The following is a 14,672-nucleotide window of genomic DNA, read 5'->3' on the forward strand; positions in this document are numbered from 1 at the left end:
CTTTTGTTCCCCTTTAAATATTAAAATAATTCTTCTAATGTTTTCTTTTGGTTGTATCACTCGCTAGCTTCTGTTATCTTCACACTCTCCAGCACCTAGTTTTAAATTTCTCTTCCCAATTGACTCCAGTCTTTCAAATTTAATCCTGCTATTTGCGGCCGCCACAGCTGGGATGACACTTAACATCATCTTCCATTCACTGCAGGCCGAGAGGATTAAGCCAGCTCCTGGGGGGGGGGTGTTGCCACCCCCTACCAACTTACCAGCAGGCCCCTCTCTTTTCCTACAGGGTGGTTCTGACCCGGTTCTGACTGAATCAGGCCTTCTGGCAGTGTGGATATCAGGATTTCCCAGCGGAGAGCAGGGAACTCCATAATGCCACGGCATTGGCCACTTCCCTTCCAGATAGAATGGTGTTAAAGGCAAAGCTATAATCCGCAAATAACAGCCTTACATAGGTTCCCTGTTGTTCCAAATACTTCAACCTGAACCTATATGCAGCCTTTATTGATGTCAAGGTAGCTTTTGACAACATCTCAAGAGTAAGGCTTTGGGATATCCTGAGCCGACAGCAATAGCACTTAGACTTATTTACTGCTTTACAGTGCTTTACAGACCTTGCTAAGTGGTTTACAGAGTCAGAAAATTGCCCCCAACAATCTGGGTTCTCGTTTTACCAACCTTAGAAGGATGGAAGGCTGAGTCAATTTTGTGCCTAGTGGGATTTGAACTGCCATATTGCAGGCGGCCAGCAGTCAGCAGAAGTAGCCTGCAGTACTGCATTCTAACCACTGTACCACTGTGGCTCAGATCCTCCATCAGTAAAAGACTCCAAATTATACGATACAACCACACTTAGAGTGGGCATCCACAGAGTGGGCATCCACAGTCCAAAACTAGGCAACAGACATTTTATTTATTTATTTATTGGATTTGTATGCCGCCCCTCTCCGTAGACTCAATTTATCACTATGCTGATGATACAGTTCTCTTCTCCTTGTCTTTTGTGGGCATGAAACAGGCATTGAGAACCCTGGCATTCTACTGTAATGAACAATTAACAATCAATGATGACAAATCTAAAGTTCTAGTCTTTTCTAACAAAAAACAAAAGCACAAGTGGACAATTGATTCCCATGCACTGGAACAGGTCAAAGGTTTTAAGTACGTGGGCATAGAATTTCAGGTCTTGAGAACATTAACAGCCCAGGTAAATTGTGTCTCTTCTATTGCCCAGAAGAGTTCACAAGCAATAATTAAATTTCATAGGCAACAGGGGCCAAACTATATCCCTGCAGCAGTTAAACTCCTTACAGCAAAAACAGTTGCCCAATTGTTATATGGCGTACAAATTGGGTCATACATTAATAATAATAATAATAATAATAATAATAATAATAATAATAATAATTTATTAGATTTGTATGCCGCCCCTCTCCGAAGACTCGGGGCGGCTCACAACAATAATAAAAACAATATAACAGTGAAACAAATCTAATATTAAAAGAAAGATATGTAAAACCCCAACAATTAAAACCATACAACACATATATACCAAACATAAAATATAAAAGCCTGGGGGAGGTGCCTTAGTTCCCCCATGCCTGGTGATATAGGTGGGTCTTGAGTAATTTGCGAAAGGTTTAGGAAGTAATTCAATCAAATTTTCTCAGGACTGTGACACCCCAAAATGCACCCACAATGCAATACTGAGGTTTGAAGCCAATGTCCTAGTATTAAGGCTGAGGCCTGGAGTAGGATCCAAAACTCAGGCCTTAGAATCATGTTTGAGCATATAGGCCTGATGCTTTTGCTGCTGTTAAACAATTACCAATTCCATTGGTACCATTCCTTCCTAGCGAAAAAATCTGCAGTCTTGGCCACTGTCTTGACTATTTAGGGCAATTAACCTTGGAGAAGGCCAAACCAATAGTAAAAGAGAGAGTCCATTTAATACTCTCCCATCAGCCCTACTAGAAGGAAGATTTTACAAGGACCCTTTATTCACAGATATTTTGCCCCCGTGGTTCTAAGGAGATAAATATTCTCGCCCCTGTCCTCATTTGGTGCCTCTTCTACAATGCCTCAAGATGTGCTTTGATTGCACTGATCATTTCTAAATAACAAGGGCCATGCAGATGAAGTTTATGTTCATTGGCTTTTAAGGGTAACTAACCCTACACTTAACATATCAAGTGGCCAATTTTTTTAACCAAATCGCACAGCCGTGCAAAGAAATTTAATTAGACATGCTGTTTTATCGTCTCATATTTTTCCCTCCCCTAACAACTAATTATTGTATTAAACCAGTAGTGGGGTCTAAAACCCTTTACTATCAGTTTGTGTGCACGCTTGCGTGATGCTTCTACGCATGTGCAGAAGTGTCCTGGGCGGATGGGCGGAGCCTCCCATCACCAGTGCTACCAGTTTTTAGAACCAGGCCTAACCAGGAGCAGCCCACCACTGTATTAAACCGTTCCTTTTTTACTGCGATTTTAATTTTTTTAATTTTTAATTATTATTGTAAATGCTGGTCAAAGAACATGATAATGATATTTGAGTTGAAAGAGACGAGATAGAAATAATAACTGGAAAACAAAAAACAAAGAGTTAAGTGAAGTCAAAAAAATTAAACAAGAATCTGGAGTTGTGCAAGTCAACAAATTCAAGCTCAACATGTTGCCGTAGATCATGGAAACTGAATACAAAAATGGAAAATAACCAGAAAAGTCTCTAATTCAAAAAGTACACATACGAAGAAAATCAAAAGAAGCAGACCTTACAAATCGAATAGAATACAGAGTTGTAGGGACAGGTAAGGTAAGCCTCATCCAATTAGACACAGACAGTAAACCTAGACTTTAATAAACGTAATACACATTGATTCCATTGAATCGTCCTCTTTTAATAAACAACCAGAATTAATTAACATTGTAAATACATAGAGCTGAGATTCCACAAGTACATCACAAGTGGAGAATATTGGACATAACAATCCAGTTAGGGATAGTGAAAGAACACAGCTGGTGAAAAGCCTAATTAATGCAGACGTAAATCTCCCCAATGTGTGTTATCAAAAGAAAGAGTTCTGGCAAAGCAATATACAGTAAACATGGTTAATGATCATGAAGGAAGTTATATAAATGGACATAATCTAGAACAACCAATGATTCACAGAGCACCACAAAATCTATTGCCAGCTCAGATGGATAAGGCCATGAAGACAAATAGTGTAGGAGTTTACAAGTTACTGCAGAAGTGCACAATGCAAAGTAACCAGAAATAGAATCAAACTTGAGACCCTTTGAGGAAGCGTAGGATGCAACATAGAAGTTTACATCAAATATCCGTGGGGTTAAAAATAATTATGTTAACAAAGAATTTTAAATTAGAGTATATAGAGTATAGTAATACTCTAATAATATATACTCTAATACTGCATAATAGAGTATATGAAATGGCTAGAGAATGGTACCAGGAGTCTTTGCAGGAGAATAAGGCAAAATAATTCATCCGTTCCAAATCCAAAATGTGATTAATCAAAAAAGTTTATTAAAAAACTAACATAATGATTTCTATAACTAAATGTGCATCCTGGAACCTTACTGGGTAGGTAGGATTCCCCCCCCCATTTTCTACAAGATTATTTATTTATTTATTTATTTATTTATTCATTCATTCATTCATTCATTCATTCATTCATTCATTCATTTATTTATTTATTAGATTTGTATGCCGCCCCTCTCCGAAGACTCGGGGCGGCTAACAACAATAAAGAAAACAATGTAACAAATCCAATATTAAAAAGCAATCTAAAAAACCCCCATTTAAGAGACCAATCATGCAAACAAGCATACCATGTATAAATTCTATAAGCCTAGGGGAAGGGAAAAAAATTCAATTCCCCCATGCCTGACGACAGAGGTGGGTTTTAAGGAGCTTGCGAAAGGCAAGGAGGGTGGGGGCAACTCTGATATCTGGGGGGAGCTGGTTCCAGAGGGTCGGGCCGCCACAGAGAAGGCTCTTCTCCTTGGTCCCGCCAAACGACATTGTTTAGTCGACGGGACCCGGAGAAGACCAACTCTGTGGGACCTAACCGGTCGCTGGGATTCATGCGGCAGAAGGCAGTCCCAAAGATATTCTGATCTGATGCCATGAAGGGCTTTATAGGTCATAACCAACACTTTGAATTGTGACCAGAAATTGATCGGCAACCAATGCAGACTGCGGAGTGTTGGTGTAACATGGGCATACCTTGGGAAGCACATGATTGCTCTCGCAGCTGCATTCTGCACGATCTGAAGTTTCCGAACACTTTTCAAAGGTAGCCCCATGTAGAGAGCATTACAGTAGTCGAACCTCGAGGTGATGAGGGCATGAGTGACTGTGAGCAGTGACTCCTAGTCCAGATAGGGCCGCAACTGGTGCACCATTATATGAATTTTCTCTAAGAAATTTAGTTGATAGGAAATAGCCTGGTAATATTATCTAGCTACACTAGAGGTGAGTTCCTCCCGGTTCAGACCGGTTCACCCAAACCGGTAGCAATCCGCTGGTGATGTCATGATGAGGTCATAGAACCAGTTTGGTGCCAGTCTGTGGGGGCTGCCATCTTTTTTTTTTTTTCAGATTTTTTTGGAATTTTTAAATATTTTTTTCCCTGGTTTTTTTCTTCTGTGCATAAATTTCCGGCACTACGCATGCGTCACCATCTTATTTTTGGCTTTTTTGGGGGGGGGGGGGAGATATTTTTGGGATTGTTTGCCAATGCGCAAGCATGGTCACGTGACATAGGAGGAAGCAAACTAGCAGCGAGGTAAGTTAGAACCTACCCCTGAGCTATGCGTGTTTTCAGAAATAGGCCAAGAAGGGCCAAAAAAATGAGGTATGCTAAAAGGGGGGGGAGGTGTTAATGAGCCTAATTTTATTAAATCGTTATGTGGAGAATAGAAGAAATGGATCCTGGAAATTATTATAAAGATGAAACTCAAATGCTAAGGCTGAAATCTAAAGGGAAAATGTTAATATGTATTAGTATTTATAGGCTACACAGACAATGGGTCAATTGGGATGGCCTGGGTATTGATATGCTATGTGAACCTAAAAATGTAGGTTTAATTATTTGTGGGGATTTTAATGCTATAATCAGCCCCGGTTTGGAAATATTGAATTTAAGACTTTTTTAAAAAAATAGAGGCAATTTTTCCTTCTGGGTCATGTGTCATACAATATGATCCAGAATAAGCACAGAGTACAAGTACTTAATAAATCCATCAATCAAGAATCTTTAGATGAATCTATCTGATTAAAAATGAATAGTAGAATTAAAACAACAAAAATCAAATCAAATCCTGGACTTAGAAGAAAGTAAAAATATTTATTGTTCATCTGCTGCATATACTGCATAGAAGTACTAAAAAAGTACTAAAAAATAAGTGTAAACCCCTGAATATCTGCTTTAAAAAATGTGTTAATGAACATGTTCACCAAATGGAGAATGGAAAGTACAGGTTCTTAATACTTAGAATTTGCTTTCCTATTTTCAGAAAGTAAATGACTAAGTTCTATTCTGTAGTTGAAATCTCACGACAGGGGATGAATTAATTAATTTCCCAAAAAATGAAAACAATAGCTTCGTTTTATACGATCACAAAAGATATAATGGTTGATATTTCTTTGCACTTGACAGTTCTCTGTGCTGACTTCTCTCCCCCCCCCTTCATTATCTATTTCTAAATTCCCCTGCATCTTTTAATTATGTTTCCCCCCCTCCCTTTCCAAGCTTTTCCTCCCTCAGGGGCAAAAAATGAAGTGTTCCCTTGTTCTGATGGTGCTGCTGTCCTTACTAGTGGCAAAGTTATGTCGTGGTTATTGTATTGAGTCTCTGGAGCAACAGATGCCCAGCGGAGTCCAAACCAAGGTGAGGTAAACTGAAATGTTATTGAATATATGGTGTGGCAGTTTGCTGTAGACTTTCAATCCTGGGCTTAGAAAACCTAGAACTAAGACGCCTTAAACAAGATCTAAGTATTGCGCACAAGATCATATGCTGCAACGTCCTGCCTGTCGGCGACTACTTCAGCTTCAATCACAACAACACAAGAGCACACAACACATTTAAACTTAATATTAACCGCTCCAAACTTGATTGTAAAAAATATGACTTCAGTAAGCGAGTTGTTGAAGCATGGAACTCATTACCAGACTCCATAGTGTCATCCCCAAACCCCCAACAATTTGCCCTTAGATTATGTACGGTTGACCTATCCAGATTCCTAAGAGGTCAGTAAAGGACGAGTACAAGTGCACTAGAGTGTCTTCCGTCCCCTGTCCTATTGCTCTCCTATATCTCCTATTCCTTTCTTCTATTCCTATATCTCTTCTTCTATTCTTTCATTGATATGTTCTATTACTATATCTTCTTTTCTATTCTTTCACGCCCCATGTCTCAAATTATTAGTTTGGGGCTGATTTGGGCAAAAAAACCACCAAACCCTCCCAATTTTTAGATGTTTGTTCAAGATGTTGAAAAGGAAGTCTTGAGAAAGCAGAAACATATTTGGATCAATGAGGCTTAAAACTCTAAGAAATCGCACTGGGAGAATTTAACACAATAGCTAATTTCAAGTTAAGATCCTTGAAATTAAGAATCATTTTACTCACATTTCATCTCTACTCTTTTAATACTATTAACAAAATAAGTAAATCTGTTAACTTTATGTGCAGACAGAATAAGAAGAGATACAATTGCTATTATTGGGTAAAGCTTCTATTTTTTTTCTTCTGTTCAACCATGCCTGATTTTCAGAGACTTCCTGAACAAGTCCTACAGTTTTCTTGGCAAGGGTTTCCAGAAATAGCTTACCATTACCTCCTTTCTAGGGCTGAGAGAAAGTGACTGGCCCAAGGTCACCCAGCAGGCTTTGTGCTTGAGGTGGGACTAGAACTCACGATCAACCAATTTCTAGCCTGATGCCTGAATCTCTACACCAAACTGTTTCTCATAGCCTGTATAGAATTATACTACATGATAAATATGTTGTTGTGTCTATCCTGTGTTGTCCATCATGGACAAGACAGTTAATCGTTCTGTTGTTTATGCTTTTTTTTTGTTTATCTTGAACTTATTTAACCAAGATGTATTAACACAAATGTGTTGATGCCACCAGGTAATGGAATATCAAAGTTTGCCTTCTCTCGGCTCTTCTTCAGGTCATAGCAGAAGTGGGTTCCTCCCGGTTCGGATCAGTTCACCAGAACCGGTAGCGACCTGCTGGCTGTAAACAGATTGTTGTAAGTCAGGGATTACCTATACTACCTTCTACAACATTCACAGACCATGCTTAAGGCTTGCCGTCCATTTATATTGAATTCAGTACTTCCTGAGAATAAGCCAAAACAACTTTCTGTATTCCAAATCTGCAGAAGAGACTATCATCTTGTAGGTGGGCCAGAATCTTATCTGATACAAAAGGGACATTCATTCCTAGGTATCAAAAGAGGGAGTTCAGTAGAGGATGAGCTACAATTTCTCCCTTCCTCCCATTTCTCCCATTAAAAAGGGGGCTTTTATGCAGTGTAAATTGCTTTTGGGGGCTATGCCTGCAAGGAGTCTTAAGTAGCTTCTTTTGTCAAATCCCTTCTGAATTAGATCTGTTGAGGATAAAAAGCTTTGAGAAATCCAATTCTGTCCTCAGCCATCATAATCTCTCCTTGTTACTTCTGTGCAGTCCAAAATAGGACTCAAATTACCATAACTTTACCGCTCTTAACAAAGCAATTCCTTATTTTTGAATGTTCTTGAAATTTGGACACACTTTGTCCCCTCCCTCAAATTGCTTTACTCAGCCGCCCCCAAATTAAAGTCCTCTCTCTTTTCTTCTTCCAGGCTGATTAACATATTGTATAAGGAGAGGTAATTGGCAGCCTTTAAAGTAAAAATCTGCTCTTACCTGGAATTAGAATGGAATTGGCATCGGAAGGGAGAGATTTCATTAGGGTTTGGAGATGTTGCTTGTTTAGCTAGCATTGTCGGTATATGGGTAGCTACTTCTCATAAAGGACAGTCAAAGATAGACGAAGAATCTTAATGCTCACATGAAGATTTCGAAGTCCGGAATTTGAGAAGGGGGTTTAGCTGTGCGAATTGGTGTTCCATTCTCAGAATATTAGATGAAGAGAATAACTGAGGAGCCAATTATTTGTTTAGCAGAATGAATTAGAAATTTCAACAAGCCTAAAGAAGTTCAAATGCGGGAAGGCCATGTTTCTTTGGGGATTTGAACTATGGAAACAAAATGCAGTTTATCACCTAGTATCCAAAATCCATAGTAGGTAGTATTATTTTGAGGATCAACCAGAGTGAGACACAAAACTGTGTATAAATTATAAAAGATATGATAAAACAGGGAATGGGGTGGAAACAAACCTCTTTTTTTTATAAAGCTCAAAATCAAATCAATAAATCTTGATGGGATGTATATCATTTTATACCTTTTCTTCAGTGATAAAAAATAGTGTCTGCAGAAATTTTGAATGCTGGAAAAATTTGGGGGATAGACTGGAGATAAAGCTATTTATTTAAAGGAAATTTATATGGCTGCTAAACTCTTTTTCAGTGACTCTGGGTGACTTATAAAGATGAAAGCCTAATACAAAAACAATAAAAAATACCCTTCCCCCAACAATCAAATGAGCCATTTGATGGGCTCCATCCCACTCTGAGGTCATCAGGTCTGCTGGCAAAACCAGGTCCTTTAGGGCAGTGTTTCCCAACCTTGGCAACTTGAAGATATTTGGATTTCAACTCCCAGAATTCCCCAGCCAGCGAATGCTGGCTGGGGAATTCTGGGAGCTGAAGTCCAGATATCTTCAAGTTGCCAAAGTTGGGGAACACTGCTTTAGGGCCTTATGACAAGATAGTTGAAAATAGAATGTTGAAGTGAAGGTCAATTTATCTCTGTGGGAATGATGTTCCATGGGGAGGGAGCCACCATGGAGAAGGGTGTTTTTTTCAGTCCATCTATAATGCTAGATGGCCCTCCTTAGGAGAGGAGGCTCCAAACTTTTCTTGCCTCCATGCTATGGTGGTTTGGGTAGATGTAACTGGGAAAAGATAGTTTTTCAAATAACCTGGTCGTAAGTCACATAGGGCTTTCAAGTTGACAACCAGCAACTTGAATTGAAGGCAAGAATCCGGTAATTTCCTGAACCCTATGAGGATGGGGTTGTTTGTTTACAACTACATATTTCATTAATGAAGTTTGCTATATATTTATTTTACTGAACAAAGGAAGCAAGATAGCATTTAATATTTTTTGGCTTTGTCCTTCATTGGACTGAGCTTCAAATAATTAATCTAGAAGAGGTGAGAGGTTGCAGTAGGCTTTTTCAACTATTATTTTGCTATCTGTGCGTTACAGATTATGAGGAATTGTGCTTTGAAAATACTTATTGAAAAAATATTACTTGCATAAGAGATTAGGGTCAAGATGGAAATAGAATGTTGAGCACAGGGGAAATATTAGCTTATGTGTTGCTGTATCAGCTTTAACTGATGTCATGTTGTTTTACCATTTCAACAGAAGAACCCAGAACTCTATAAACTGCCGCTATCCTTGCTCCAACGATTGTATGGTGGCCAAGGGATATCCTATGAGGCACTGCTCAGACTGTCAGGCAAAGAAGAACTCAGTAAGTAATCACTAAGACAGTGATGGCAAACCTTATTTTTCCTCGGGTGCGAAGGAGTGTATGCGTGCACACCCATAATTCAATGCCTGGGGAGGGTAAAAACAGCAGCTTCCTCCTCCCCTGGAGGCCTTCTGGAGGCCAAAAATGACCTGTTTCTAAACTTCTCATGGGCCCAGTAGGCTCGTGTTTCACTCTTCCCAGGCTCTAAAGGCTGGAGCTAAGGGGGAGGGTAAAAACGGCTCCCCCTGAAGCTCTCTGGAATCCAAAAACACCCTCCCTGAGCCTCTGTGTGAGCCAAAAATCAGCTGGCCAGCACACACCTGCACGTTGGAGCTGAGCTAGGGCAACGGCTCGCAAGCCAGCAGATATGGCTCCGCATGCCACCTGTGGCAACTGTGCCATAGGTTCGCCATCACTGCACTAAGAAAACAGCCCTCAAAGCAATTCAAGAATGTTTGATAAATTTAAAGGTTTTTCAGCTATGTTTTAAGAGTAACATCAGGCTTATAATAGCATGTAATATTAAGCAACAAGATAGCCTGTGCATGTTTTTGAATGGAATATGAATACTCCCTTCAAACTCTCAGATTAAATGGCGAGATTTTCAGGGAAACCCAAAAATGTACAACTAGACTTTCAACCAGTCATAGTAGAAACAGGTTACAATGGTATGAATTTTCTCTGAAATGGGAGAATTCTCCAAAGGGTCTGTGAATGTTTCTAACACTACAAAATGCAATGTGTACAACAAGTAATAATGTTTTTCCTCTGGTCTTTATGATGTTGTTAATATTTTAATCCCTCATATTTACAGTTCATTTATTTCTATATATTCATGCTGAAACCATAGATTGACCAATAGATTAAATACACAATACAAAAAAACAGTGAGAAAAATGATAAAATCCTTGTTATTTCTAAAGGCTTAGTGCCCACCATATTGGTACTTAGACAAACAAATCTCATTACTTTTAAGAGGACTTGGAGCAGCTTCCAACAACAGTACAATTTACAAATCCAATATTAAAACCAGAACATATTAAGAAATCCTTATTAAAAACAGTCACACAATTCAGCAAACCATACATAACGCGGGACAGCTGGGGGAATCAATTTCCCCATGCCTGGAGACATAGGTGGGTTTTCAAGAGTTTGCGGAAGGCAAGGAGGGTGGGGGCAGTCCTAATCTCTGGGGGGAGCTGATTCCAGAGGGCCGGGGCCATCACAGAGAAGGCTCTTCCCCCGGGTCCTGCCAAGCGACATTGTTTTGTTGATGGAAACCGGAGAAGGCCGACTCTGTGGGACCTAATTGGTCTTTGGGATTCATGTATATTATTATTATTATTATTATTATTATTATTATTATTATTTATTAGATTTGTAATATATATTAGTACAGGTAATCCTTGAATCACAATCATTTATTTAGTGACCATTAAAAATCACAACAACATTGAAAAAAGTCATTTATGATGGGTCTTCACACTGATGACCGTTACACTATCCCCATGTTCATTTGATCAACATTCAGGAGCTTGGCAACCGGGATGTGTTTATAACAACTGCAGTATCCCAGGATCAGTTGATCACCTTTTGTAGCGTTGTAGCTGGCTTTCAACAAATAAAATCAATGGGGGAAGTCAGATTCGCTTAATGACCTCATGCCTTACTTAAAAAACTGCAGAGATTAGTTCAAAAACGGTGGCAAAAAGGTCATAAAATGGGGCAAAACTCAATAACTGCCTTGCTTAGCGACGGAAATTTTGGGCTCAGTCATTCTATTTGTACATGTTACTCCAGGATGGGAGGGGTTAAAAAGGGAGCAGGTTTTCAGCTGTAGATCATGTACTTTAAGGACTGGCTTTATTTTAGAAACTGTTTCTTCTGTCTTCAATAAGCTAAGATAGGTTTGAGGTCAGAAAAAGTTTGTCAACTCAAATCTGTTCAAAAGTAGTGAAATACGAAAATGGAAACAGTAGAAGTGGAGAGTTTTAGAATGGGAACAGAGATTGGGAAGAAAACAAAAATGTTGGAGAATTTGGAGAATGGAGCAGGAGTGGGAGAGGGAGGGGGGGGGGGAGAGGAGAGAAAATGTATTTATTTATTACACTTTTATGCCACTCAATTCCCGAAGGACTCTGGGCAGCTTCCAACAAATAAAAACAAATTCTAAAACAGTATAAAATATTCATGAACAAAACCCCATTAAGATACAGATACTCACACAGTCATTCATCATTCATGGCTGGATGTCTCAAACATCAACGGCCCCAGGCCTGGAGGCAGATGGTTCCATAGGGTCGGAGCTGCCACAGAGAAGGCTCTTCCTTGGGGGGGGGGCACCAGCTGACATTGTTTGGCTGACAGGACTCGAAGAAGGCCGACTCTGTGGGTTCTTATTGATCGCTGGGAGGTATTCGGCAGAAGGCAGTCTGGTCCTGAGCCTTATAGGTGATAACCAACACCCTGAATTGCGTTTGGGGACTGACCGGTAACCAGTGCAGTTCACGGAGCATTGGTGTTATATGAGTCTACTTCGGTACTCCCATGATAGCTGGTACAGCTGTATTTTTCACCAGTTTAAGTCTCCGAACACTTTTCAAGGGTAGCTCCATGTAGAGCGTGTTGCAGTAGTCAAGTTAAAGGGTTAAATAAGTTTCAGGAGGGAAGTGTTTTTAATAGGAAAGTGAACACAAGAACAAGGGGACACAATCTGAAGTTAGTTGGGGGAAAGATCAAAAGCAACGTGAGAAAATATTATTTTACTGAAAGAGTAGTAGATCCTTGGAACAAACTTCCAGCAGACGTGGTTGGTAAATCCACAGTAACTGAATTTAAAAATGCCGGGGATAAACATATATCCATCCTAAGATAAAATACAGAAAATAGTATAAGGGCAGATTAGATGGACCATGAGGTCTTTTTCTGCCGTCAGACTTCTATGTTTCTAGGCCAAGAGGTGATAAAATCTATGTGTATCTTTGCTCCATTCTATATTAAATGGGATATGGAAAGGCATGTTGTTGTGGTGCATTTGAGCCTTCTACTTTCTATTTTTTTACAGATCCCCAGACCCTTGCCTCTTCTCAGAAACGTGAGTTGATCAATTGATCTATGCAATAAGCACTGCTTTCTCTATTATTGTTTCTGACTGAATAAACTTTAGTAGTACATGTCCATTATTGGAAAGAAGGATACAATGGAAGGATAACTTCAGCCATATAGTAAGACGAAGAGAAAATCAAATTTTGGCACTATTTTAAATGCACTCCTCTTCTTTCAAAACAAACTAGCTTTGTGCTACCTCCAGCCAATTCCAAGTTTAGGGATTTTCTGTTTCCCGTTTCCGTTTCAAATTTAACATTTACGGTGGTTGGTCACTGAGGTTAGGATTTCCAACCATATTACAGTTTGAGTGAAGAACTTAAGTCTTAGAATGCCATGTGCAAGAATTTTTTCTAATTCTTAGCTAGGCTCCATGAGATAGACAATAAGATATAGAGTTGAAAAAAGAAGACCTTAAGTCCGCATAGTAACTCTTTAGTACAGTGGAATTTTTAGATTATTACATACATTTCTGATTTTCCAGTATACAAAAGAGATTTGTCTTCAGAGCAAAATCTATTTTTGCCAGATTTTGTAATGTGTATGTCACAATTTAATGTACTCATACAAAAATGCATATCTTAAGAATCCCATTTTGCCGCCAGTTCTGTGGGTGTGGCTTAGTGGGCATGGCTTAGTGGTGGGGGTCATGTGACTGGTTGGGCATGGCCAATTTAAAACAAAAAGCATTTTTCATCCACACATGCACGTGGTGCATTGAATTTTAGGGGTTTGGGTGCACTTTGCTATAGGGTCTTCCAGCAAGCAGTTGCTGGCTGCATTTAATGGAACCTGGTAGAGCTCCACTACCTACGCACCCACCCACCTACCCACCCACCTACCCACCCACCCACCTACCCGCCTACCTACCTACCTACCTACCTACCCACCCACTTACCCACCTAAATTTGGACAATAGAACAGTAGGACAGGGACGATATGCCCCTTAAAGACCTCTTAGGAATGGGATGAGGTTGACTGTAGTTAGTCTAAAATTAAAGCTTTTGGGATTTGGGGAAGAAACCAGAGAGTCAGATTTTGCATTTTCCAGTCGTTCTCTCCGGAACATCACCTGGAAGCAAATAACTCTCTTTTTTATTAAATGGTTGAAATAATCTGCACTGAGTTCCAGTTATTCAATTGATTGAATTAACACAGAAGTTAGCATATGATAGTGATAAGACATGAGCCAAAAATGCTTCAGATGGTGTCTCTGAGCAATTATATTTATCCCCAATAGTTTGCCATGACATAAATATTCCAGTTTGTTAATGACAGCCCATTCTACAAACATATTTAATACAGGTAAAAGTGGACTGTTATATACAAACATGCATTTATTACTATCAAGCTGTATTCAGAATTATGTCTGAAATTCATAATGCAGTAAATTAGTCTACCAGATGATTCACAAGCGCTACATTAACTTAAGACTTTGGCTTTTTTCCCAGTTGGTTGAAAACTGCTTTGTCTAATCAACTTAATATTTCCATAGGAGACATGCATGATTTCTTTGTTGGGCTGATGGGCAAAAGGACCATAGAACCTGGTAAGTATGTTTGTGAACTGAGGATGCATATGTTTATTTAAGGGTCCTTTGTGAGTAGAATAGAATCGAATTCTTTATTGGCCATTTGATGTCCAAACAGGATGTCCAAAGTGAAAAAGTGAAAAGTCAGGTGCAAGCAGTCATGGACTGCTGCTCACATTGGGGAGGGGCGGGGGGAGAAATGCAATAGCAAAAATGGATCTTACATATAGTAGATAATGTATACTCTTGAATGCCTGTTTATAATATGTATGTACACATATGGCATATATAATATAGTATAAAATAATACATTTTGGATGTTCATTAATAGTAAATATCTTGT

At 39.3% G+C, this 14,672-nt stretch overlaps 1 protein-coding gene across 1 annotated transcript in view; it reads left to right on the forward strand.

Moving 5' to 3' along the window:
- Positions 1-14,672, forward strand: part of TAC3 (tachykinin precursor 3) — a 29,831-nt gene that overhangs the window by 10,260 nt on the left and 4,899 nt on the right. The window contains exons 2-5 of the mRNA XM_070736021.1: positions 5,783-5,920; positions 9,585-9,693; positions 12,758-12,787; positions 14,294-14,347. Coding sequence (XP_070592122.1) covers positions 5,783-5,920; positions 9,585-9,693; positions 12,758-12,787; positions 14,294-14,347 — 331 coding nt within the window. The remainder of the gene's footprint in view (positions 1-5,782; positions 5,921-9,584; positions 9,694-12,757; positions 12,788-14,293; positions 14,348-14,672) is intronic.

The sequence above is a fragment of the Erythrolamprus reginae genome, chromosome 2 (assembly GCF_031021105.1).
Source record: "Erythrolamprus reginae isolate rEryReg1 chromosome 2, rEryReg1.hap1, whole genome shotgun sequence".
In the NCBI taxonomy this organism is placed as follows: Eukaryota; Metazoa; Chordata; class Lepidosauria; order Squamata; family Dipsadidae; genus Erythrolamprus; species Erythrolamprus reginae.